At 39.8% G+C, this 27,822-nt stretch overlaps 1 protein-coding gene across 2 annotated transcripts; it reads right to left on the bottom strand.

The window, feature by feature from the left end:
- Positions 1–535: 535 nt before the first annotated feature.
- Positions 536–27,788, bottom strand: sept7b (septin 7b). 2 transcript variants are annotated; one of them, XM_036135321.1, is made up of 15 exons: positions 27,662–27,788; positions 26,149–26,150; positions 25,738–25,840; positions 23,819–23,925; positions 19,758–19,858; positions 19,528–19,662; positions 14,296–14,413; positions 12,364–12,456; positions 12,158–12,254; positions 11,946–11,997; positions 10,966–11,094; positions 8,506–8,526; positions 6,417–6,552; positions 5,120–5,262; positions 536–1,698 (listed from the first exon to the last, which is right to left on the bottom strand). In XM_036135321.1, the coding sequence occupies exons 1-15, from the start codon at positions 27,663–27,665 to the stop codon at positions 1,659–1,661; spliced, it is 1,281 nt and encodes a 426-aa protein (XP_035991214.1). In that variant the 5' UTR covers positions 27,666–27,788; the 3' UTR covers positions 536–1,658. The 2 variants fall into 2 exon arrangements, with proteins under 2 accessions (XP_035991214.1, XP_035991215.1); XM_036135322.1 differs by lacking the exon at positions 8,506–8,526.
- Positions 27,789–27,822: the final 34 nt, after the last annotated feature.

Raw genomic sequence — 27,822 nt, 5'->3', positions numbered from 1 at the left:
CACTTGTATTTTATGATTGTGTACAGCACTTTGGTCCTGCTGGTGTTTAAAGTGCTTTATAAATAAAATTGGTATGGTATTATCTTCAGCTGTCACTTTATACGCGTTGTATTAATACTGTATATTCTTCAGTGATGGTATCAAGGCTTTACTTGATTGTATCTGTAATACTTTATCGGCTGGTTTTGCTGTTCTTTTTACATCTCTCTTTGCAGGTGAAGAAGCAGACTGAGGATTTATCATTCTCTCCCTTTTCTCTTTCACCTTTTTTCTCTTCTACCTTCTTGTTTCAGTGTCCATTTAACATCAAATATTACCTGCATAAATTATAATAAAGCTACTTGCATGTATAAATCAAGCAGAGCACTATGGCGAAAGCAGTAAGGCTTCCACTTGTGAAAGTAAAACCTCACATTGCCAGACAGGACACCATTTAAATTTGTTCTTTTTTATTGGTCCTCTATCTATCTATCTATCTATCTATCTATCTATCTATCTATCTATCTATGATTTTCATAGCAAACCATCACACTGGTAAATTCAATCACATGTTTATTAAGTGACTTTGTACATTACAAATGAAAAATAAAATTAAAAATACAGATGGAGTACATAGCCAAAGCAAAATGTGGTGTTGACTCTTCGTTTCCACTAATCCATTTCCGCTGTGACGACGCCAATTTATCTTTTTAAAGCACCCACAGGACTTTTATGCGAGTTCAACAGAAGACACCGCTGTCAGTCTGTGAGAATTTACTAAACATACAAAAGTTATTACTTCAGCTGGCTCGGTATATATATAAAAATAAACTAAAGTGAAATATAACAATTATTATAAATGATGGTCCAAGGCTAGAAGAAATAGCTAAACACGGAGGAAAAAGAACTTGTTACACTTCAGAAAAAAATGAACTTTAGCCATTTTTTTTAATAGTCTTTAAAAAGGCCCAAGGTGCATGCTATATTTTCTCATGATCTCAAGTTTTTCCGGTCTCATTTTAGTCAAGAGACGAGGTTTGCAGGTTTCAATTAACAACCCCGTCCTCTTCTTATTTTAACGTGTGAGATCAGATTCATTTTCAAACACTGTTTCTTTCCTGTAAACATGAAATTCAACAGAAACTGATTGTTCAGCTATCAAACGCAACTCACGAGAATTCAGTTTTGTCTTCGCTCTCCATAAATCTGTACACACGGGTCATTTAAAGCCACCTTGGGGATGAAAAATAAAGAGCAGTAGCTGAGGGCGGGGACAGTATTGAGTCAGAACAACCACAATAATAAACATCAATAATAATTAAAATAATAACGTGGGGTTGGCCTTACTGAAAGGGAGCTTTTTGTTTTGCTGCTGTTAAAGTAAACCCATTCCTTAACGATGGCGGTGAGTCCCGGGGGCAGTGAGAGGGGCTCTGTGGATGCGGTTCTGGCTGTACGCAGACTCCCCTCCGTCCCCACATGGAAGAAAACAATAAAATAAAAAATAAAAAACTGGCCCGAGTATGACCTCTAGTGGCTGGGAGCAGGTAGAGCACAAGCGCGAGGGAGAATGAGGAAGAAGAGAGGAGATGAAGGTGGTATCAGAGCGCCACATTCTGGCGTTCTGACCGGCAACGTTGGCAAACAGAAATAACTGGAACTGGTCGCGCTGACTGTCTCTAGAAGATCTTTCCTTTCTTTTTGTTTTTCTCCAGAGTCCTGCAACACAAAAGGCATAAGATGAAGCAACGGGACGTTTGTGGTCCGACTTCTACCTCCTGTCCCACGTCCCCTCCCACCCAAACAAAACTCATTGCTTTCAGTTTGGGTTCTTGCACAGCAAAAACGGAACTAGAAATAAGTAAAATATTCTTAAAATCTGTGTATTTGTCCTTGATTTGAGCAGGTAAATAAGATGATTTGCCAATGGAATAAGAATTTTGCACTTAAAATAGGAACAATTCATCTCAATCATCTTATTTCAAGTGCAGTATGTCTAATTATCTTATTTTAGGGGTCAAAATACTCATTCCATTGGCAGATAATCTTATTTACCTGCTCAAATCAAGGATAAATACACTAATTTTAAGAACATTTTACTTATTTTTAGATCAGTGTTTGCAGTGTGTTAGTCGTAATCAACACTTCACTCGCCTAACATTTGATCCCAAATTTATCTGAATTCTGTTTATAGGAACAAAATAATTTATTTAATATTACCAGTGAACGCTGGATATAGGCACCAGCAACCCCCGCGAACCCATGAGGGATAAAGCGGTTTGGAAAATGGATGGATGGATGGATGGATTAACATTTAAGTCAGGCGTGTTCAAAGTGCTGATTTTGCCCCCCCCCCCCAATTGCATTTCAAGAGAGATTTCGCCAACCAGCACTGGTGGCTGATGCAGATGGAAACTTTTTATTTTTAATTAGGCCAAAATTATTACAGGCAATTAAAATCTTACAATTGAATGTTAGGTACAACATAAAACATTCTTGTTTTAATAACTACACATTTTACATGCTCTTTAATTTTATAGTAAATAGGACCACGTCAATAAAAAAAACTTTTACTCAACTGCAGACTTTGGTGCATTAAAATCTAATTGGAATTCATTTACTAAAATTGGCTAAATACAATTATGAAATAATCTGTTCATGTAAAATGATCAAATTTCGTAGAGCAGCTAAAAAATATTCACAACAATTGCGTGATTCTGTTATTTTTGGCTCTCGAATGCTTTTGACCTGATAGTTTTGGGCCGCGAGCAGAAAAGTTTGGACACCCCCGATCTAAGTTGTTCGTTTCTGACCTGCTCACCTCAATCATTTGATCGAATCTAACAAAAATGGGTTTAAACTTTTGGTTCTGCCACCATAAAATTTTTTTAAAGGTCATTCAACATTGGCAACATTTTTTATATCTTAGATAATGGAGGACCCTTATAATTTTTTTTTTTTTTTAAAAGAAAGCCACACAAACAAAACATTTGCAGCACTAATGTGACAAACATGGAATTGTGGGATTTCACTCAGCTCCACCATGAAGGAGACTGTGGGAAGATGCAGAGGTCAGTGGAGGGATTATTTAGGCTGTTCAGCCTGGGAACGGCTGGTGAGAGTCTCTGGGGAAAGAATGTCTGAAATGTTTCTGTCTTACCAGACAAAGATAAGCAGAGGATGGATGGAACAGGGTTCCTAAAATATTCCCATTTCAGTTTTTTTCCTTGCCATTTTGAACACGAGTACAATTTCTTTTATTTTTGTTTTACCAAGTTGGGTTTTCTAATCACTTTTATCCCAATTTTTGTCGTCAGAAATATTTTTGATTATTCAGAATCAATACAACTTGTACTAAATGAGTACTGGATTATCCTGGATGAAATATGTATTGTTCAAACACAAAGTCAAAAATAATAGCTATTTAAATTTCACCCCAGGGTTCCCACCACCTTGGGGTAAGCGTTGTTTGTCTACTTGAAATACTCGACGTTCAACTAGCGGCAGAATGACCCAATTTGCTGGAGCAAACAACTAGGGCGACTGTGGCTTGATAGGTTGAGTAGTCATCTGGCAATCAGAAGGTTGTGGGTTAGATTCCCTTGCCACATGTCGATGTGGAAGGCACTTAACCCCCCAAATTGCCTACTGATCTGCGTCTCGGTGTATGGGGAGTGTTGGCCTAGTGGTCAGAGCAGTGCACTCAGAGAAGGATGCACGTACCCGGTTCTATCCCCACAGTCTGCACTCTGGGTCCCTGAGCAAGACCCTTAACCTCAGATTGCTCCCCGGACGCCACACATGGCAGCCCACTGCTCCCCAAGGGTGATGGGTTAAAAGCAGAGAACAAATTTTGTGGTAATGTATGTTTCAATGACAATAAAGATGATATTACTATTACTATTATTACCATTACTAAACCCTGCATTACCACATCAGATGTGGGGCTGGGGGTCAGCCTCCCGGTGTCTTGTTCCTGAGTGAAAATTCATCAATACATTTAAACATTTATACTAAAGATGAACTTAAGTTGGATGTGCTAAAAATGCTGATTCTCACTGTCACCACCATTTCAGCGTCTTCAATAAACTTCTTAAAACGTAACTCTGTGTGGCTGAATTCGGGTTCGCCAACCTCGCCTCATGACATGGAGTCATGTTAAGTTTGAAGGTTACTTTGCTGCAAGGGCAGAAACTGTTTAATAGTTCACCTTAAAGGCTGCGTACTGTATGTTGTTGCTGTATTTTATGTTTGCCGTTTGAGAGTAAAAACCTTGACATTAGCTGTAACTGATGCATACCTGTTTTTCATTGAAATTTCCACCCAGCAGTTGAAAGTGGGCCAGTCTGTAACCCCCAGACCTTTTGTCTCCCCAGTCCAGCAGTATACTATAATACTACTATAGTACTATAATAGTTTGCTCTTCATATTCGTCCCAAGTATCACTGCACTAATGCTTTATTTTCATATGTGCTATTGTTAAAAAATGAGGAGGATTATTCCAGTTTCTAAGAGGAAAAGGGAATAATTTAGGTTTGCAGGCACTTTTCTTCAATGTTAATACAGTATTGTCACATTTGTACTCTACATTGATACTTAATTTAATTGCTCAAAAATATTAACACATGCACTGATGTACTATGGATGATCATAGTATATCAGTGCAAAATATAAATATCTAAAATGTATTGTGTACTGCTACTTTTTACAGAATAAATCCAATATTGAAACATTTAAATCAACACCGAATCGACATCAAATCGAATCGTGAGGTTCTTAACCAAACCCAGCTTTACTCTGGAGGGAGGCCAGGCTCGGCTTGGAGACGTGGTGAGGAGCTTCGTTAGTCGCTGCTTCTACACATCAGCAATAGCCAGTTAAGATGGTTTGGACATTAAAACCAGGACGCCTCCCTTTGAAGGCTTTCTGGACACGTCCTGCCGGGAGGAGACCCCGGTAGGAGACCCTGAGCTTGTTGTAGGGATTATATATGCAGGTCTGGGAATGCTTGGGTTCACCCAGAATGAGATGGAGGATGTTACTAGGGACTAGGTTTCCCTCCACGGCCCCGTTTTGGAAAAATCATGAAATCAAAGCCCGGACTTTCAGGACGGCGTAGTAATGAGTGCGTCAGCCGTACCTGGTGGCCTCCATTTTCTGCTGCTCAATCCGCTGCTGGAGCTCCCAGTTTGACCGCTCCTCCTCAAAGACGCGCCTCTTCTCCTCCAGCTCCTTATGCTGAGCCTCCAGGTTTTTCTTCATCTGCTCGTGACGCCGCTGAAGCTGCAACATAACGAGAGGTGGCAGCCTAAATTTTAAACATGTGCTTAGGGCCAAACCTTCCGCCTACGCAGGTTTAGAAATTAAAGCTAAATGCCAGCTGAACAAATAAAAAAAGAGACCAATGTTTTTCCACTCTTAAGGTCCTAAGAGAAAGAAAAATAGATTTTTTTTATGGGTATCTGACCTTCAACAGAGTTGTTACACTTATAAAAAAAAAGCATAAAGGACGTTTCAGTACTCTGAGGCCTTCATCAGTTGGTAATTAGTTATTAACTGAGCAAAAACAGTTTACAGTGTTCCTACAGCATATGGCAAGTTCAATTCAAGACTTTTTAAGACCTTTTAATGCCACTTGAAATAAAAAGTTAAGACCAACTTCACGATAAACAAGATAAACCTGGTTGCGACAACTTCACCCAAATGTTTATTTTAACATAAACCATTATTTTCTGGCCCAGTAGACTAGTTTTAAATTTTGAAAAACATTCCATACAGGAAGGAAGCTAAAAAACACACAAATTATAGATATATTTTTAACAACTACTGAACTGAATTCACAAACTTTGTTTTTTTCCCTACTAAGATAATCTATAAATCAGTTTTAAAAACCACAACATTTTTCGCAGCTATGGTCCGGCCGCAACAGTTTTTATCGGTTCCGCTATCGGGACGGAATCAATAATGGTTACATTGAGCCGTTTGGTAAATTTAAAAAAATATAATTGTGTCAATTATTTTACCGTTTGGTAAGGATTACAAAAATAAAATCCTATTTATGACCTGGTAACAATTTTAAGACCTAAGAAAGACTGATTTAAGACATTTTAATACCAATTAAGGCCTTGGTTTTAAATTACAGACTTCAATGCCTTTTAAGACTTTTTAAGGATCCGCGGGAACCCTGGTTTAACAGATTTTTATGTCGTGGATTAAAACAGAGGAGCCAGTTTGCAAATCATTTCACGCCAACAACTGTGGTGTTGTGGTCCAGAAGGACAGACAACAGCCTGAAATAACAAACATTAATTACTTCTAACCCGCCGGTTGGCCTCGCACACTTCATTCACACTTCTAACCACAAACACACGTCTGCAATAACGGCAGGAAACAGCCGAGCCTGACTGAGGCGCCACAGCCGTCTGCGTGTGCGTTACCTCCGCCTCAGAGTCTTTGAGCTTCTGCACTTTCTCCTTGACTTTCATCTCGAACACCTGCTCCATTTCCATCTCCATCTTCTTCATCTTAGTCACGTGCTCTCGCCTCTCCTCCTCCATCTGGGCCAGGGGACTCCTGCCGAGCGGCCACAGGGCACAAAAGAGAATTAGAGAAACAATCAGACATGCGGCGGCGGCGTCGGCTCAACCAGTGATTTCATGAATAAACTAAGACTTCCTGTCGTTTTTTTATGTGCACATCTTCAGTAGAAAGGAAGCACGAAGATCACCTCTCTGCTTTTTCTGTTTTTTCCTCCTGACAAACAGTGGGATCCCCTCTTACACTGACTTTATAATTATTAATATTTAATTTGAATGCAAGCGTTAATTACACTGGGTGGTGGTTTGTGTAGAAAATGATAATTATGTCAGGGTGGATTTGTAGCGCAGCTGATGAAAATCCTCTGGTGCTGAATTTGTCTGAGCTAATAGATGGAGATGTTCAGCAGCTTAAAAGTTTTAGGTGACATGTTTTGTGCGCTACAATTGAGGATTGATGAGGAGGACGACTGCTGCGCTTAAAATAAAAATGTTACCGCTACTGGTTTGAATCCAGAAATGAAAAACCATGAGCTCATGACCGGCATGAGAGGATGTTTAAAGAGTCAATGCTCCAGGATTAAGCAGATTATTAATGAAAGGCCATTATGGTAATTTCATCCTCTAAGGCCTGGCCAAATCTAGTCGTGTTTTTAGGACTCCTAACAGTGCAGGTGGGAAGTTTCAGCGGGAGCGGGGGGGGGGGACGGGGGGGGGGGGCTGTGCACCACTTCAGGGTAAGTGAACAGGATGTGGCTCGCTGTCTGAGAAATTGAGAAACATATTTTTGGCCTGTGCAGTTCTGCACAACACTGCAGAGTCACGTTTGATATCTGCAGCGTCATAAACTGACGCGTCTGGGGCCTTTCAGATGCTGGCAGGACATTATCCACTTCTTCACTGTTTCATACTTAAATTTGTCATGTATGGTAATAAAAACAACATATTTACCCAGGAACTTTGTATATTTATTTATCTCTTATGCCAATCTTTTATCAGAATGCAGTCACTTAATTAAGAGTAAAACGTAGCTTTCATTGTCTTTCATTCATCCAAATTCTGTAGGTGAGGCCATAAAAACTACAGATAAATAAGAGTTAGGCATGTAATGCCGAGTTGATCCAAATATGGCTGTACGTTGAGACTGGCCAGTATGGGCATGGCTTCATAAATCATATGGGGGAACTCCACACCGCTTTTTGATAAATGAGGCCTGGCGGTAAAATTCTTCTGGAAACATTATCCTGCTTTTCCACGAAAATCCAACACATGAGAGGAACAGGAAGGAGCTACAGGAAAAAGCTTTAGGAAAGACTGAGTCCAACAAGACCAAGACAGGAACTGGAAAAGCACCGCAAGAAGGCATTTAGGAAGAACACAGGAGGGATAAGGAAGGTTAACTGCAGCGTTAGTAGAAGTAGTTCATTATTAAATTTTAGTAAAAGCAAACCCAAAGGGGGTTATTTGCCATTTAAACATTAACAGAAATGCCCTGAAATATGTGGAGCGGTTGCCTGGAAAAGAGGAAAAGTGTGAAGTTATGAGACATGAGGATTGGTTACTGTTGGTACGTTTCCTCTGAACAGCTTTAAATGAGTAAGAGCCACCAAATTTTCTTGTAATCTTTTAAACTAGTCTCCAGGCTTTTTCTCTGGATGCCTTGTCACACTTAATTTTCGTCTCATTTACAGGCAACCACTCCAGACGCCTCGCGTGTCAACAAGCGGGGCTCACAGTCGCTACGGTGGAAAAAGTTTGTCCACTGGAAAAGAAAAATGAAAGCACCCGACCCAGACTGGAAAACATGGCTTTTTAAAAGGAGGAGAAACAAATCAGCTTTCTGCTGACAAAATATAACAGTGACCATCTGACGGCAACGAGAGGAGGAGGAGCGGAGAGGAGAACACACACGAACGCAGCCACTGGAGGAGCAAAGAGGAAGGATGATGAACGCTTGAACAAAATGGAGGTGAAAAAGTTGGTCACTTACATTCCATCAACTGTCTCCATACTAAAAAAAAAACACAAAAACACACACAGACACACCATGCAATGAGGTCATGCACTAAAACAAAACCAGATCTATAAGCTATATAAGTATCATGAAATGCAATCTGTGACATGGAGCTAACTTCTCACTGCAAATGGAAAACAGAAAAGAGTGGATGTAAGTAGGCTGTGCCACATTAGCAGCGGTGCTCGGGTATTTAGCTGTGTGTTAGGATCAGCAGTGTGTAGTCTACGGCGTAAGTTAGCTTAAGCTAGGCTAACACTTGACGCACTGAACCGTCTTCACGGCTTTCTGTACACGATGGACAAACGTACCCCCTATGACGTTTATTTCTGTTTAGCGGCCATAAACACATCAGCTCTTCCTCTTACGGGTTTGTCATCCTGCGTGCGAACATTTTGGTTGTGTGACGTTAAGCGTTTCTTCCACTGAGCTATATTATACACTGGAGTGCTAATCGCCCGCTGTTTGAACGAGTCGCTTTGAAGCCACCAGCCGCCATATTGGTACTCCCTATTTCCCCCCAGTAACTAGGGAATATGTGCGCTACAGCATCGAATAACGAGGATTTTCTCATGTTCAGGGGGGGCTTAAGACTTTTAAAATGTCAAATGCCATATAATTTTATGTTATGTTCTAAAACTATCAAGTACTGAGAAAGTCATGTGCTGAAATATTTTGCATTTTATTCCTTTAAATTTATATATTTAACATTTATAAATATATAAATAACAATATACAAAAACATATATTTACATGTGTATACATATACACATACTTACATATACATATATATATATATTTAATATGAATAACATGTAAAATATTTCAGCACCTAATTTCCTAGTAGTTGATAGTTTTAGTACATCGACTGAATTACCTGTGAAACGTTTTCACACAGCCAGAAAACTGCTTGTTGTTGCAACCAAATCCTATGGGATTCTGTGAGAGTAGGGAGTAGCAAGATGGCGGCCAGTGACTTCAGTTTTTCGGCAAAATCAGCACTCCAGTGTATTATATAGCTCAGTGGTTTCTTCTCATTTTCAGTGGTTATGTTCTGTACTGCCCCCTAGTGTGTTCGCATAACACTGCACCTGCATCGGGTGAATAGTGCGTTCAATTTATCCTCGGTAGTCGGGATTCACGACATCCGGATTGGCAAATTGAACTGGAACGGCTCCTAAAGTCGGTATTACGAGTCGGAAAGTCGGTGCAACAGGACAGTACCCCACTTCTGCATTCATGACGGCTGCTACTCGCAGCGACGTTGAGTAAAACCTCGTCATTTGGATTGCTTGCAGCTGCTCTCTAGTATTTTTATAATTAGTCAGTCATACAGGTGCTACCCTTCAGTGTTCAAAAGACGGGATATTTCAGCTGTTAATTTGCACAAAATACCGCCTGGAACAGCGTTACTGTCATTGTAATTGTTTTAACAACATTGCGAGCGTCCATGTTTTTTCCTACTGTCCGACCGAGGGAAACTGGAACGCAAACAGGCGGAGACGACGTAATCGGCGACTCGTGAGTCCCGACTTCCGAGGCCAAAGGAACCACAAGTATAAAAGTCTGCAGCGCCTTTTCTGGCTCCACGCAGAGCAGCGTGAAACCCCAAAATGTGAGTATTACCGGGTCTCCAGATCGCTGTAGATGTTTATACTTGATGTGGATGTAAGTGCAGTATTTAAAACATGTGAGAACCTCTACATTAGTCTTTTTGTCACATGTGGACCTTTTTTAATAAGGTTTGAGAAACAAATAGCTTTACTAAAGCTAATGGCTTTACTTACTGAAGGTTGTTTTAGACTTGATTTACGCCGCGAGTGATGTAAACAGAAGTCAAACTCCTTGTTAGTACACAGACTAGGCCAATAAACTCACCTCTGAAAGTATGTTTCAAACACAGAATAAACGGTAACTACACAGCATTTAACAACGTTGTGCTGCTTAAAACGTCTGTGCCATTTGCTTGTCACTATGTTGTCCCCTCATAGATGGATTATAAGGTGTCAGTACAGGCAAACTTGCGCTGGAAATTTCTTTAATTTAAATTTCCCCATTTCAAATGACACGAGCGCGGTCCGTACCAAGATACAAAAACTCAGAGGTGCATTAGAGCGGGAGTGCTGCATTTGTGTCAGTATTGGCGCGCAATGTCAAATGCGTCAAGTATAAACCTAGCTTTAGACAGTTAGCTTTCCCATTGGGCTTTTTTTTTATTACTGAAATAGCAAAACTGGGGTTTATCTTGTGCAAAGCACGACTAAGAAGCAACAACAATAAAAACCTTCTCAAACCTTAAACACAGGAGCTGTGTAACAAATACCGGGACCTCTCTTGACCTGAAAGCTAAACTCTTTGCTCAGGTGTGGAGTGTGACTAGTAAGTTCTCCTTTAACTGGAGTGGGACGGTCATAATACACTGAACCGAGGACTCACTTGGTGGACAGCTGTCCTTTTGCTTTATTGTTGTCCACGCCATTATAGGTGACAGCGGCCAGCTTCCTGCTGCGGTAGTTTTCATAGTGGACGTTGTTTGTCACATCCTTCAGGTCCTGCATGTGAGTTCTGACGACAGAAGATGAACAGAGTATTAGTTTGACTCAACAGTGCAGAGACGTAACCTCTGCTTTGAGGTCATTTTTCAAAACAACATTCAAGGTTTCTTTTCTCATATTTTAAACCCAAAGTAATCCTCTAAAAAACAGAGGCAGTTGGATCAGAGTACTGTTCAAGTCCTGTTACTCTCTATGTAGATATAAATAATTATATGTACACAAAGAAGTAATTGGTCTTTGTATGTGTCGATTTTAATATTTTTTACTTAACTTTACCAACCTATATTTCTACAAGGATATCATCTATATATTTTTGTACACCTTTTTGATGATTGGAAGTGGTCAGACATTTAGAAAATGATTAAATTAAGGAAACATATTAGTCTGATGAGGGTCTGGAACCGAAACGTTACACATTAAAACGTTGTGAGTTTAGGAATTTCCATCTTTAGGTTTTCTGTTCTACTATGTTAGTCCTTTAGTCAGAATGGATTGAAAAGCGCTCTGTGAGATTTTAAAAGCTTGGGATATTGTTGTATGATCTAAACCTGCTTTTAACCTTTTATCTGCTGCGCTCCTTGCTCCTCATGATGCGGTTTGTTCACTAATGTTCTCTAACAAACATCTGATGCCATCATAGAACAGCTGAATTCATATCAATGCTAAATTATAGACATGGCGGGGGGATTTCTGAAGGAAACTGCATTGTGTTATATTTAGGGAGTTAATATAAATGCACAGGATTTGTTATCTTACCGTTTCTGTATAAACATAAACTCTGTACATTCTTCAATCTGGTTAAAACCTGAAAAAAAACTCTTAAGCAACCTTAAGAAAATGGTCTTCTGCTTGTTTCAGTACCTGATGAGCATGTCCCTGAGGATGGTGAAGTCACAATGATCGCTGTTTTCAACTAAGAGGAAACAATAACAGACAACGGTCATTAAAATATAAGGATACAAAAAAAAAAAACAATCCTTCTAATTTAGGCAATCAATATCATCTTACAATATGAATATTGAAGATTCAATTAGGTGCCTGAATTGTTTGCATGTTCAACTAAACAGTCTCACCTTCTGCAACACCCCAGGGGTATTGTCTTCCTCTCACCCTCTTGCTGTTCACCTCAATGATGGTGTTGCTTCCCACCACGGCCAGCGGCAGCTTGTCCTGGGCAACGAAGGTTCATTAAAACCATTAGAAGCTAAAACAAGTGAGCTTGGATTACAATACTACAGTCCGGTATGTAAACATGACTTGACATGACTAGATTACATACTTTAATTTTCTTCACCAGCCGGTTCTCCTCTTCGTCATCCGTCTCAGGAAACTCGTAAATCTTGATTTTGTGCTCTTGGATTTCTCTCATGATCTAGAAGTAAAAGGGGAGGGTGTTAAAGGATGGTCTGCTGAACAGAGGATTTAATAGTGTCACAGGGACAGAGAAAACAATGAAAACAGACCTTCAAACAACTAAACTAATGTAATAAAGCTGAGACAATCACTCGCCAGGTAATTTCTTAATGTTGACGCATCTGTAGAACCAGCTGAATGATTTTAGATCATCTCCACTGTCTGATAGCATCGATGGTGCAGGGTACAAGCGGACTTGTACTCAATGGGTAGAACAGATTGCTCACCTCAAAGCACGGGTAATTTCATTAAATATTTTGGAAACACAATAAAAGTTCAGAAGGATTGTTGAACGTTAAGTCAAGGATCGATGGTAAGCAGCCAGATATCTAAGGCAAGTAGTTAAAATAAAAAAAAATCCGTGATTTTTTTGACATCCACCACCACTGGTTTTTTCCTACAAGTTTGAGGGAGTAGTATCACATTTACAATATTTTCATATTTGATTATGTATGTACAGTTATGTTTATTGAGTTTAAGCAAAGTATTGCACAACGGTTATTATGCGAATACCATTTTAGTTGCATTTGATAACGCATGAGAAGTAGCAGTGAATAAGTGAATAAAACCAGATCTAAGGAGGATTAACATAAAATTAAAATAATCTGTTTTTTCAGCAAACAAAATAAATGCTCCATGAGGCACTAACTCTCTAGTTAGTGATGAATTGTCCTGGTTTTGGCTCGACTTTTCCTCGTTTGTCTGGATTCAGCATTAGAGGTGATCAAAGAAAAGACAGACGTTTTGTTCGAATTGTCCGAATTCGCTTTCCACAAATAATTTTTCTCTTTACAGTGAGGATTTATGTAATCAAGTCAAACATATCTTTATAGACTTGAAATGTAGTAAAACACGTCAACAGATCTAAAAACAAAGGCTGTGTTCACAGAAAGGGACCCTTTCAAATAATACAGAGGTGTGAAAAAATGTTTCCCCCTTCCTTTCCGAGTTTTTTGCTTCTTTGTCACACTTAAGCGTTTCAAAACATCAATAACTTTAAATATCAGTAAAAGAAAACAAGTAAACACAAAATGCTGTTTTTAAATTAAGGTTTTTAATATTGAACGAGAAAGAAAATCCAAACCTACATAGCCCTGTGTGTAAAAAGGTGATTGCCTCCTAAACCTAATAACTGGTTGAGCCGCCCTTAGCGGCAACAACTTCAATCAAATGTTTGCGATAACCTGCACTGAGTCTTTTCCAGCGCTGTGGAGGAATCTCGTCTCTCTCATCTTTACAGAATTGTTGTAATTCAGCCACATTGGAAGGTTTTTGAGCATTAATGGCCTTTTTAAGGTCTTATTACAGCATAACAATAGGATTCAGGTCAGGACTTTGACTAGGCCATTTCAAATAACAGATTAACTAATCTAATATTACATTCTTAGAAGCACTGCATGGCTCCGGACATTTTAGACGTCCGTATTCGGAGGAAAATCACTGGAGAAGTCATGCAGTGTTTTTGTTGGAGGGAAAAACTTTATTTAGATGAATACTATAGAGGTTCCACTGTGATCCGAACCAAAACATAACATGGCTGATGAACCTTTACCACAATTCCAGCAACATCTTTTAACATAAAACAAAAAGTAGAACCACAAACGTCCTTTTTGTATGCATACAGACGTAGCGACGTAAAGATAAACAGACGCTACACCAAACAGGCAGGCTGTCTATTTGATGTTGCTTTGTGATGCAGAACATTGCGTTCATACCGATGAGCTCCATTTAGAGGAGAAAAAAAAAAAAGAAAAAGGGCCACAGATATTTTTTCTCTGCAGCTGTGGAAACCACTGACCTGCTTCTTGAACTGTTGGCATTCCTCCGGAGTGAGAGTGTCTGCTTTGGCGATCAGCGGGATGACATTGACTTTTTCATGCAACCGTTTCATGAACTCAATGTCCAAGGGCTTCAGCCTGCAGAAACATAAAGTTACAACCGTCCATGAGACTTAATCTGATCAACAGTGGCAAACTCTGCTGACTCATCAGCAAATCTGGCCTAAATAACGAGGCATAAAATACATCTATCTTCTGAGGAATCTTCTCCCTGTCACATTGAAGGACCTGAAAGGCAAGACGGTTTCTTGGAAACGCTCTACTTAGACAGAACAAAGATAAAGTGACTTGAACCAAATATAGAAATCTGTGATGCCTGACTGATGTTTGCTATGTCTAAGAAACAACCTAAAAGTCATGAGAAAGAACTCCTCAGCTGGAGAAATAACAGTCGTAACATTGAGTTTCCCTTAAATATTTATAAAATCTGATTTTCTTCTACTCTGCGCGAGGCTGCAATAGAATTTAAAGTTAAAATCAACACTGCCACTGGAGTTGGTATTTTAAAGCAATAGTGCATGTCGCTAAAACGTCCAGAAACCCTGTGAGGACATATCTAAAAACTTGTTACAGCAGAAACAACCCGAACATTAAATACCTCATAGGGACAGTCTGCATTAGTCTTTACTGGGTTGTGTCATAAAAGGTATAATAAACTGCTATAATACACTAAACAACAATGACAGCTTTCTCATGGAGGAAACACGTTCATATCGATATTGCCTCGTAGCAACAGGCAATTTCCCATAATGCCACACTAATTAGGCTAAAACTTAAACAGCTTTAGCTGTTCGACAACATCAGCTTGACTGAACATTAAATAGGACACGGAATAAACCTCTGATCAGAGTATGAGCAGAACGGGGAACAGAGCATTCTGGTATTGTTGTGTTACAAAAAACAACTTTAAGACAGTTTCCCATCATATACGGATCTGGTTTTTCTCAGTCAAAACCACATATACAATATATACTGTAGACAAATGGGTTTACACATTAAGTTTTAACGCAATAGAAAAAGTCCGACTGAAATAATTCAAAACTCTTTCGGGTTTTCTGCTTCAGCTCAACAAAGCACAGCTATGCAAACCAGACCCAGGAAATAAGAGGCCATCTTGTTTTAAATCCTACAGTTGCACAGTGTATGTTACCATGTAAACAGCAGAAACAAGAGGCTTTTCTTGTTTAAAAATGTAAACAGCATCATGCAGTGAAATAACATTTGTGTCAACTACACATTAATCAAACTAAAACTTCTAATCTGATTTTGTTTGTCACGTGTGATATGGTCCAGAGTGTTAGAAGAGCTGCAAGATGTATTAAACAGCAACTCGGCGTCATATCAATGCATGTAATATTGTAACCTTGCCTGCAACATGAATTCTCGCGGTATTTGTGCGTTTGCAAAATCCATCTTGTACCGCCTCGGCTTCAATGTTGCAGTATTATGGCTTTAAGGCGGGACATACCAAATATGAAGAAAACAAAAGCTGACGAGTCGACAGCCAGACCAAAATAAACACGGCAGCGCGTTACGCACGTGTAGCTGTAGCTGCTGCTATCACATCTGTTTTGTCATAAACCTACAACTTCATCTTTGAAAGAAGAACAGCAACAACTGCCTTAAGATAAGATAAGATAGTCTTTATGGATCTCACATAGGAGAAATTCACTTGACTGGTTCTTGTGGTTTCTCAAGATGTGCGCTGCTTACATTTTAATACAGTACCGTGATTGGTTAAAACCAACCTTTGGTAGGCGGGCACTAGTTGTCGCTTCGCCCAATCAGCTCGGAGAGTTCTGCTGAACGTCCCTCCTTTCCCCGAACGGATTCAAAGGGAGCAGCCACAGATTGATAATGTGCAGAACATATCAATCTGGCTGGTCACGTTAGCAATATTGCAATCAGCAATTCTTGCTCGGATACAAGATTTAGTAGGTTATAATATTTCAGGAGCCATATGTTAAAATTTAGGTTTGCCAATAGTATATTTGGTCAGTTGAATCTGTTTAATCTATGTCCATCCCTGACATAAAACTTAGGGGCAAATATTTTAAGCTCAGGGAGAATGCTGTGATGATAATGATGATGGTGGAAAGAAACAAACCTTAATATTTAAAAATATCAAGATTTTTTTAAAGAGATATAAGATGAGACTATATCGTTTATGTCAAGATGGGCTATGTTGGGTTATAATTGTACTTTTATGTATTCCAACTGGTTACTTTTCAGCCATGTTTCCTATTTATTTACAACTGGAGACATTTGGATTTACAGAAGCCTTTCATAATGACTTCATGAAAAGAAAAACAATTGGAGATAAATATCGAATATTGGGATTCAGCCTTAAATATATCGAATTTTTGTTCCATATCGCTCATCCCTAGTTGATCATAATCAATAATGTTGCAATATCCTGTTTCCCTAAACAGCAACAACCCAGACATCCCTCTCCCAGCTGATTCTGGGGGATCCTAAGATGTTCCCCGGCCATAAGGGATATATAGGCATGGCAACTTTATTTATATAGCTCATTTCAGCAACAAGACAATTCAAAGTCCTGTAAATATATATACACTGCAAAAACAGATCTAAAAATAATCAAAATGTTCTTAAACAGTGTTTCTGTCCTTGATCTGAGCAAGTAAATATGATAATTTGCCAATGGAATGAGTTTTTTGAGCCCTAAATTAAGATAATTAGACATCCTGCACTTGAAATAAGATGATAGAGATGAATTGTTCCTATTTTAAGTGCACAAATCTTATTCTATTGGCAGATCATCATATTTACCTGCTCAAATCAAGGGCAGATACACTAATTTTAAGAAAATTTTACTTATTTTTAGTTACATTTTTGCAGTGTATATAGTCCTTCCAGTGAGTTCTGGATCTTCTCTGGGGTCTGCTCCCAGTTGGACGTGTGGAAAACCCCTGAAGGGAGGCACCGGGGGGGGATTGAACACCCAAACTGACTCTACTTTCAGCTCCTCATCCAATCTCTAAGGCAGAGCCCGGCACCCTCTGGGGAAGCGTATTATATTGTATCCGGGATCTTGTTCTTTCACTCATGATCCATACCTCATGGCTATAGGTGAGGGTAAGTAGACGGACCGGTTAATTGAGAACTATGTTTCGTTGCTCAGCTCTTTCTTCGCCACAACAAACCGGAGCAGCGCCCGGATTACCGCAGACGAGGCCCAATCCGTCTGTCCATCTCCTGTTCCATCCTATTATCACCGGTGAACAAGACACCGAAATAGTTAAACTCCTCTGCTCTAGGCAGAGACTGACCCCCAACACAGAGAGGGCGAACCACCTTTTCCCAACAGGAAAAATATGTGAAGGAAAACCTGATATTTTAAAAACTATCCCCAAGTCAAACTCTGAATGTTAAAGGAGCTGTCGTGCAACAGCCGGGCCGTCTCTCTGTATGGGAGGTCAATGTGTTGCTGTGTGAGAACGGCCAGCCACTGTGAGAGGGGCTGCTCTGTGAGAGCATACGGTGCCCATCCTCCAGTAATAAAGTAATGCTTGTGTGCGTACACAGCACAGCCTTGTACAAACACAATGTCCCCGAGAGAGCAGACAGACTGAGGGAGACGAGAAAACGGAAGGACAGAAAGCATCTTTTCACCATTTAAAGTGAGACACCATCATCGAATAACGGGCATGAGATCACGCAGCAGATTATATGCATTAAATACGGTAACCGCACGCCATCAAAAGACACAAACTCTCCAGGGGCTAATTGTCCTGTGGATCCTTTCAAGAGTCAAAGGTATAAAAAACAAAAAAAAAAAAACAGTCATCTTTGCCTAGACATACTTTAATAGAGGAAGGAAGTTAGCATTTATGTTCCTCAGTTTCACTGATATGACATTAGAATAGATGACACTAAAAGATTAAACGCTCCTTTAGAGAAAGAAGAGAAGACAACCCAGAGCTGTTAAGCATCTTGTGGCTTGTGAAACGTCATAATTCAAATTCCACGCGGTCATCTCTTTATGAAGCCCATGGCCATCTCTTTCACCTCCTTGTTCCTCTCTTACAAACCTAATTTTTTAACCCTTTTCACAACACAAGTCGACTGTTTTACAAGGTAATTACAGCTTAATCCAGGAGGAGATGGTACAGCAACACAACAGATGGGTTTATGGCACCATTTTTTTTTATGTACTTGAAATTAGGGCTGAACAATTAATCGCATTTTCAATATAATCGCGATTTAAAAAAACGCAATTTCCAAATCGCAGAGTCTGAAATTTTTGGCTATGTAACAATTAGGGAATTAGACACATCCATTAGGTGTTGGTAAAATGTTTAAAGTGGGTTTGCCTCCACATGGAAGGGAAGACAGTTGCAGCAGTGAGATAATCTAATTTTATTACTTGTTTTAGAGTTTATATAATCATACATAGCATTAAGTACAGGTCAATCAGTTTAATACATAGACTTGCTTGATGGTTGCACTTTATGTTCAACAAGAATTGATGTCCAAATCAACTAAAAGCTGTTCTCTTGAATAATATTCTGATTAATAGAAACATTAAAAGTTCTTGTTTTGAATAGTCCTTGTTTACAAACGTCTTTATTTAGACGCCATTTTTGTTGCTTGTGGTTAACGCAGAGAAAAGTCAAAATTGCAATTTTGGTTGAAATATATTGTAGGCAGAACGCAATCATTTCTGCTCTGAGTTTAGATGCTGCGGGTCTTTTAGCAACTAATCTGCACAGTGAGGAAACAAAATGATTTGTTGTTTGTATATGTTTAAAAAGACATGATAAATTAAACTGGGAAAAAAAAAAAAAAAATCGCATTAAATCGCTATATTAAGAAAAAAAAAAAAAAATCGCAATTACATTATTTTCCAAAATCGTTCAGCCCTACTTGAAATGAAAATACCAAAGGTTACGGTGATGAAATATGCCATTCAGTTAACCAAACAAACACAAACATGCTTTTCTGACCTTTGGGGAACAGCTGACCCAGCATTCTGCCCTTTGCTCCATTTCTTTACTCATTTCCTACCACTGTTCTCACACTCTTCCTGTCCCGGCAGCTTACTTTCCAAACCAATATTCCTCGCTTCCTTTCACCGTCCTCAAAGAAAAATCGGGCATTTCAGCGTCTGAATTTAAGCTCGCGGCGACAAACCAACCAGCCTTCTGAAACCGGCGGCTGAAACTGACCCGTGTCCAGAGGGGGCGATGAAATAAAGGCAGCAGTGGATTCGGCTGTCGGGCATCTGCCGTCTGTTCACCCGTGATTCTGAGTTCAGGTAGTCTTCGAACTTGCTGTCTATGTGGTCGATGATCGGCTGCCAGCTGCGGAGGAGAGGTCACATGTTCTATTTAGGAACCGTCAGTGAAGTTTGATGAATATCTGAACCATGTGCTGGCGCAGCTGCGGCGCTCCTCACCAGTTGCTGTTGTCGACGGCGTCTCCGAAGCCCGGGGTGTCAACTATTGTGAGCAGCAGCTGGACGCCTCCTTCCTTTATTAAGACTTTGGATTGCTCCACCTGGCACAGAAGGAACACATAAGCGGGCGGATTTTGTTACTTTCTGCTGCAAACCGTGTAGAAAACATTGACGGGATGGTTCAGATCTTTGAAGCGAGGTCATGTTAAGACATTATAAGCAGCGACTACCCAACCTACAGCACATACATCAGTGTCTTAGGTTTAAAGGAAACAAAAGCCTCTTTTCAGAAGACACCTTCCTGACAGGCTATGCTTACCTTAGTTAGTTTTTTGCAAAGCAGAAGTATTCACACCTTTTAACCCCTCCCACATTTCCCCCCATTGCAACCAGAAACCTTAGTATATTTTCTTCGGATTTTATATGATAAACATAAAATGGCACCCAATTACTGGTGGGTTTTTATCTCATTATCATTATCAAATTTCTTAACAAGAAGCATGTTAAGAAGCAAATAAAATAATTTCTACACTGTTGGTTCCTTGAAAGCATCAACAAATATCAAAAAATTCAAAAATATGATTAAATGCATTTACTGTGATGCAGTTTAGTGACAAATCACACTTCTTTGTTAAGTTAGTGTCCTGATGAAGCTTATTTTGAATGTATGTATGTATGAATGTTTATGGGGCTATGATTGCAGTCACAGCCAGTTACCTTAAAAAAAACACAGCAAAGAAGTTATAAGTAGTTTTTTAAAATCACCACTTATCATTTTCACAACAGTACTAGAAAATATTATGAGAAGATATAAAGTTCAAAGTGCACACCCCTACACCCAGCTATAAAGTTGAGGAAAATGAAAAATGCTTTACATTTTGACAAATAAAAATCTAATAAACGGGAAACTGCATTTGTATTTAGTTAGACCCTATAATTGGAATACATCTAAATAAAATCCAGAGCGACCAATCGATTCAGAATTCAGCTATTAATCAATTAATCCTTATTTATATAGCACTATAACACACTATAGAGTAACCAAAGTGCTTCACAGGCAAAATGAGATAATAGTATTGTAAAACTAATAAAACAAAGTCACAGTTAAGATAACTAGTAGCTAAAATAGTAACTGAATAGGATAGTGCTGAATGTCATTTACTGGTAGTATACAGCTGTTCTGTGAAGGCAATCTTGTTTCAATGGGGCAAATTATAAATTACCATATAATTCAATGTGTTTAATACCTGTATTACCTGGAAAACTGGTCTGTTTAATCAAAATCAGTTCACTAAGTAAGTTCTGTGCTGCAGGTGAAACATATACTGAGTATAAAACAAGAACTCTACATCACAACAACTGAACTGTCCCTTTAAAGAATTACTGTACCATGTTATTAAATATGTGCAATCAGACGGCTATGAAAATCATAATCATCAAGAGCCAGAATCCTTTCAGACAATATTACACGTACTGCAGCAAATATTTAGCAGCAGGCGGCATGTAGTAACCTGCCTTCTTATACTGTGCCATTACTTAACCATCCTAAGAAACCAGCAAAACACAGAAGCACCAGGAGCACCTGGAGCACCTAGCAATAGTTTCACACATGAGTCAGACAGAATTAGCACCACAAGCTTCTGAAATTCAACAATGTTTTTAAGAATAAGATAATACAGGCTTCTTTTACAGGGCGTTAAGTCTAATTTCAGCTATGAAGCTGTAAATTTCACTCACTAAATCTGTTACAGTCTTCACATCAGGGGTGAAATAGGTTAAATTTAGTGTCAAAACAAAGTTCTTAAATATAACTGGACTGGTTCCTGATCATTTTAATCCTGTAAATCAATGTGTTTTATGCACAGTATGTCGCTGTAGAGCTGAACATAATTAACAGGACACTCGTCTGATGGTTATGTACTGATTCTCCACACTACCTGCTTCCCATAACGCTCGTTAACAGGTCTGGAAGCAACAACAGATACGTGTGGACCGACAAAGACTCAAGCTTTTCTTAGTCTCCTCCGTAAAAAAAAATTCAATGAAATCAGCAATTCATTAAAGCCTCGCTCCATTACTGATCTGTGGTATGTGCTCGTTAGCAACCTCTACTTCCTGTTTATTACAGCCAACATGTGACGACATCACGCTGAGTGTCGCCTGGTCGATTCGCTACAAACCAGTAAATAGAAACACGTCTGATGCAAATGATCTTTTTTGCAATATTTTAAAAGTTCTGGATGAAAACAGCTGATGAGAAGCAATGGAGCTGAGCGAGTCAGCGACGTCCAGCAGGGGTACGAAAATAAACAGTAAGTAACTCGGAGCATTCATGTTACTTTCTGATAGTTCTGCGGTACTGCTGGGAGATGTGAGCATACCTATCAGGACAAACCGTGTATATGGTTTTCTTTGAAGATGAATATACTGTATTTTTCGGACCATAAGGGGCATCCGACTATAACGCGCACTAAATATTCTTCCCAATATTCTTTAGCTATTCTTCCTAATGTCTAAACTAGAAGTGCATTCATGTAAGACATTACAGTCAGGCAGTCTTGTAGACAGCTCAGGGGTCCTATCATGTAGTGACACAGTGTACTCTAATGCTCTGAATATCCAATGAGAGAGTGGATTCGTTGCTTACTAAAGTCGTACTTACACATTTTGACAGATTTTTGAATGCATTGCACCACATAAAATCAGTCAGTAAGCACAATGGCAATCATATATAAAGGCGCACCATAATTTTTATTTATTTTTTTAGAAAATTTAAGGATTTTAAGTGCGCCTTATAGTCCAAAAAATAGTGTGTTTTTTGGCTTTTCTTTTGTGACTAGGCCCCTTTAAGACGCCCTACAGTGGAAAAGGTGTAACTGCAGTTAAAAACATGTGATATAAAATTATAATCCAACTTTTACCATCTGCAGACAGCTTGGACCGTGTTAAAACCCAAATTCCCAGTATGTTTGGGCCACTAGAACCACAGTGCTTCTACCAGAGACATGCATTTTACTTCTGTCTCACGGGAGGTGACAACGCGCTTGTTTGTGCACCAGCTACTCAGAAGATGAAATAAAAGCAAACAAGGGATTTCTGTCCAGCATTATGCTTTTTTTTGTGCCCCGTCACTAAAAGATCAATTATTGAAGTGAGAGAAACAACAAATCTCTCCGCACTGTTTTCTTCAAAACAAACATCCTTGTTTTTCTTGTGAGCTGCCTTGTGGCTAACCTTATTCGCAACGCCCTTTGAATGGGAGTTATGGACGGGTAATTATATTGTTTATAATGTTATTGTTATCATATTGTTTTCGTTGCGGAAAAAAAATTCCACTGTTTGTTTCATTAAATTTTACACCACACAGGGACATGTAAAACTGTCATTACGGGTTGTTACTTCACCTCAAAACATCACCACAACCCCCCCCCCCCCCCCCCCCCAGAAAAAAAAGACATGTTGCTTTTGAGGTCCAAAAGCAACATGTTTATATTTAGCGACAATAATATAATTATAAAATACGCTTGCAGAACATTTGCATTTGTAAGCAATGTTGCTAAAGGCCAGGTAACATTCAATCAAAATCACACAGCACACATTTCTGGTTTTCTTTAGGGTCTGACCCACTGAATCCAATTAGGTATTTTAAGGACAAGTTTTTTTTACATAGTAGTGTGAAATCAGCAGAACATTTGAAGAATTAAATGATAATCCCATTTACCCATCAGGTTCAGGGACTTGGAAGTCCCTGAACTTTATCTGTCAGCTAAAGACGTGTCTGTGGTGTTTTTGCCCAAAAATGACACAAGTGCCCATTTTTAATGGATATAATAGGAAACTATTATATCCATTAAAACATTTTTACAAATAAAACATTTGTAAAAATGTATTCAACTTTGTAATCACAGATCAAAGCCGGTCGAGGCTAAACTACCTGATTCTGATATCTGGTCAGTTGATTGGCACTTCTATATCCAACATTATGTGTTAGAAAGTAGCACAAGAAGGCATGTTTAGCTCATTTTAACACAGCGAGCATTTTTCCCCCCTAAGGATTGTACCTGTACAGTCTTTTTGATTCTGTGTGAAGGTCCAGGATACTCCGTTGAGTACAGGTCTGTTAGGAACAGGGAATTAATCAAGGTTGACTTCCCCAGTCCTGACTCACCTGGAAACAGAGAGAAAAAAAACCAAGAAGACACATCAGCATTTGGAGAAGATGCTGACACGCACACTTTAACAAGTGACTCAAATGTTAGAATTTACGACACAATTTGGAATGAAATGTTCAAGACAAAGTTCACTGCTGTCTTCCTCAATCACGGGCCATGTGGCGTCCCCGCTCTGACTTTGGCCAGAGATATCAATCTATTTGGGTTAAGCAGTTAAAGGGCTAAGAAAACAAAGCAGACAATGGCTCTTGTTATGTGTCACCGACTGGCTGTGTGGTCTCGAACTCTTCTCAAACTTAGCTGACCATTGTGTGCCCTGTTTCCAGGCGCCCAGTGAAAAGGATCATTAGTGGAAATGACCACTGGCACAGGCTGGCTTGGCTGATGGCCAGAAGTCAATATTTAACCAAGCAGTGTTTACACCCAGAGCTACTGTTAAAGGGTAACGTGCAGCGCTTGGACTGCAACGTTTGTCTGACATATTATGTTAGCCTGTGTGCAACGGGTGTATTGGTTTGGCAAATGCATTAGGAAGTGGCGATGGAGCTCTGAAAAAAAAAAAAAAGCAGCCTGGTGATGTGCGAACAGGTTGTGGGTCACGTGTTTTATGAGCTATGGATAGACGTGCCAGTCATTGATGGTGATGCAGTAACGCTCTCTTCCTCCTTTCCTCTTTCGCACCACACAAGTAACACGTCGCATGTGGGCCTGCGGTAGATCAGAGCCAAGAACAGCTGAACGCTGAGTGTGTGTGTGTGTGTGTGTGTGTGTGTGAAAACAATAGCATGCATTTAAGTATCAGAAAGCCCAGAGGACCTCCTCTGCTGTCCTTGTTGCCATGACGTTTTTAATCTTCTCAGGGATTACTTTGGAAATAAAGATATAGTCGAAAACAGAGAACAACAATGCACCAATCAGGCTTTTCTTGGTCAACACAAATTTCCTGTTTTCTTTGAGGTCTGATCTGCCAGTTCTGACTTTTACTGATTCCTATTTTCTTACCCCAATACATCAAACATACATCAAAAAGAGAGAAAAATATAGAGTAGTTTAGTAGTTTTCAACCAGAACACAACTGAATGACCCCATTTGTGCACAAAAGCATAATCCTGACCTAACTTAAAGTGCATCACAGTCCATACTGTAATGGCGAGAGTTCTTCATTTTGATACATTTAATTAAATTTTTAATTATATGACCTGTTGATTAGCAATCAGAAACAATCAAGAGGCAGTTTAACCAGCTCCAATATCAAGCAGATTGATTGCTGCATCTCTCAGCATGGGTGGAAGCAAAATCCAAGTGAACAGTTATTACAATATTTTATGGTACCAAAAACTCTAGAAGCAAAAAAAAAAAAAAAAGTCTCAAAAACCATGTAGAAACAACTGTCGGCTGTGAACAAAATGCAGCATTCTTCAGAGGCATGCTCAGCAAAAACTATGTAGGTCCCGCCACAGGAAATGGTTGTGACCCTGGGACGCGTTTTCCCTCCAAATAGGGCTGAGGAACATCTTGGCCCAGAGTCAACAGCCACATCCAGGCATTTGGGGTGAAAAAAAAAGTGTCCATTTCTGACATGCCGAGTACAGTTTTAGATAAATCCAAACCAAATGTTTCACTTCTGGAAGACTTGACACAGATGAAACACAGCAGAAATCCAACGATCAAAACTTCTTTGACTGTATTTAACACGACAATGGCAGGGGCTGCTCCCTGCACATAGATACGGTTTCACGGACATGCACAGCTGTATCATTCTCTGAAAAACAAACTACATTAATGGGCCGAGCAAAGAGGGTTCTTACCCACAACCATGAGGGTGAACTCAAAGCCCCGCTTGACAGACTTCCTGTACACTTGGTTGGGGAGGCTTGCAAAGCCAACGTATCCATCCAGGTTCTTTTGTTGCTGTAAAAATAAAAATAAAAAAGGTTATTATTAGATTTAAGCCATGTATTCCTCCCTAACTGCAGAATAGCGGGGACTCAATATTCCCAGAATAGCTCGCTGCCAAGTATCCTTCTTAGCAGAATCTGAGCAATTTCTGACATAAACAAAGAAAGGAGCGATTCACAAGACCGATAACTCTGACACAATTTGCATCCTACCTTATATTTTAACAGCTGCTATCCACTATGCAATATGGTTTTCATTCTGACATATTTGTTTTTTTCAAAGCAAATATGTGAAGCATAAACCACCATTTCTATACTTACAGCTGTGTGGTGTTGATCCGTGTAATGTGGTTGCAGTGTGCAGAAAGATCCAGTATCCCCAGGGTCGCAAGAAAAGATGAAAAATAAAATAAAAGCACAGAAATAAGCAACAACAACAACAAAAAAAAAAAATCAATATCAGGTCATCTGACAAACAAATGATTCTGGTTTTGTTTTCTAAGTTTAGGAGCTCGGGGCAAAAGTGTTCGTGATCCGTGCAACTGTAACGACCCAGACAGTAGGCCAGAGTTGTACACGTTCCACTCCACTAGCTTCTTTAATGTCAGCAGCATCATAAAGCAAGGACCGTGCAGCATTATAGCCTTTTCTTTACGCCTGTGGCTAGAGGAGGATTTCAGCTCCTCGTGCCAGAGCATCTTCTGCCTGCCAACACCAGCCCACTCGTCTCCAGCGCGATTCTAGGACGTGATAACGCTGATCTGTCTACAGGATGTGCAGCTCGGTTTTAGTAGCTCAAGATGAATTGAGGAGTGCAATGAACCGGGCACTCAAACTAGGAAACGTGACGGTTATCGTGCCCCTGATTAACCTAGAAGAGGCTTGCAATTTCAAATCACAACCGTGTTTCCTTTCCGGTAGAATCTGAGAGGTCTGCCAGAGGAAGTGGTGGCAGGTGGAGGACTCAGTTCAGTTGTAGTGTCTTCATGCAGATTCAGCAGGCCTCTTCTTTATTCGACAGAACATACACATATCAGCTTTTATTTTTGAGAGTAAACGAATAAAGCGGATGCAAGGCTCCAGGTTACCGATTTGCAAAGCGAAGGCGACCATTTTTAGAGCCAAAACGTGAACTCCGAGGTGCTAGATCCACTGTAATCCAGATTAGATGGCAGCCCTAACCTCCTTATGTCTAACCTGACTTCAGGTCTGATTCTGCCTGCCTAAAACAAACGCTCCAGTCATGTCAGCTTAAGCAAAACCACCGGCTGTACAGATTCTGAGTACGAATTTTGAGAACAAAACGAACCTCCTGGGACCAAAGGTGGGAGGATTTAATCGCGCAGGAAGCCACAGCAGCTCGCAAACGTTTCCTGTCATTTACCCGTAACTTCAGGGCACAAAACTTAGCATCATAGTAGGCAGTTTCACAGAAAACACGACACTAGCATGCCTAGGTATCAAACGGCTGCTGCTCTCGGTTGAGCTTTCAAAAGCAGATATAACTACGAAGGGCCAATTTTGGTATCTTATTCGATACGTTAACAAAGGACAGAGAGCACCGTTTGATAAAATACTTCGCTACAAAGCTAGCGACAGGAAATGACACTCCCGTTGGGTTACACAGCGAGCAGAAGCTAGCTACTAGCCTGCTAGCATAGCAACCCATCCAAGTGGAGGCGGACTGGGCGTTGGTTGCTCCGACAACTGCCGTAGCTAAACAGGAGCAAATTGTTCAAATTGTGCAACCGATTCTACGCAAAACCATAATTGCAGCATTTCAAAACGAGGCGTTGTGCTAAACTGTAGCAGCGGTTGACAGAGGCAGTCTCACCCATAACGTTAACGGTCCCTGCCGCCTCACACACCGATCATTCACAAGCCGACATTCCCCCTTCTCTCGGTACTTTTGCTTGAGCTACGCACAATGAGTCACGCAAGAGCCTCCGCGCTCAAGGCAATTACGACGCAAAATCTGACGTAAAATCTACGTGA

The sequence above is a fragment of the Fundulus heteroclitus genome, chromosome 3 (genome assembly GCF_011125445.2).
Source record: "Fundulus heteroclitus isolate FHET01 chromosome 3, MU-UCD_Fhet_4.1, whole genome shotgun sequence".
In the NCBI taxonomy this organism is placed as follows: domain Eukaryota; kingdom Metazoa; phylum Chordata; class Actinopteri; order Cyprinodontiformes; family Fundulidae; genus Fundulus; species Fundulus heteroclitus.
The sequence above is the reverse complement of the archived record's forward strand: the minus strand, read 5'-3'. Positions and strand labels throughout refer to the sequence as shown.

Coding starts and splice junctions, on each gene's coding strand:
- sept7b (XM_036135321.1), bottom strand. Junction 12,255..12,363: donor GGCTGGTGAAGAAAATTAAA/GTATGTAATCTA, acceptor TTCGTTGCCCAG/GACAAGCTGCCGCTGGCCGT. Junction 8,527..10,965: donor AAAGGACAGCTGTCCACCAA/GTGAGTCCTCGG, acceptor TTTTTTTTTTAG/TATGGAGACAGTTGATGGAA.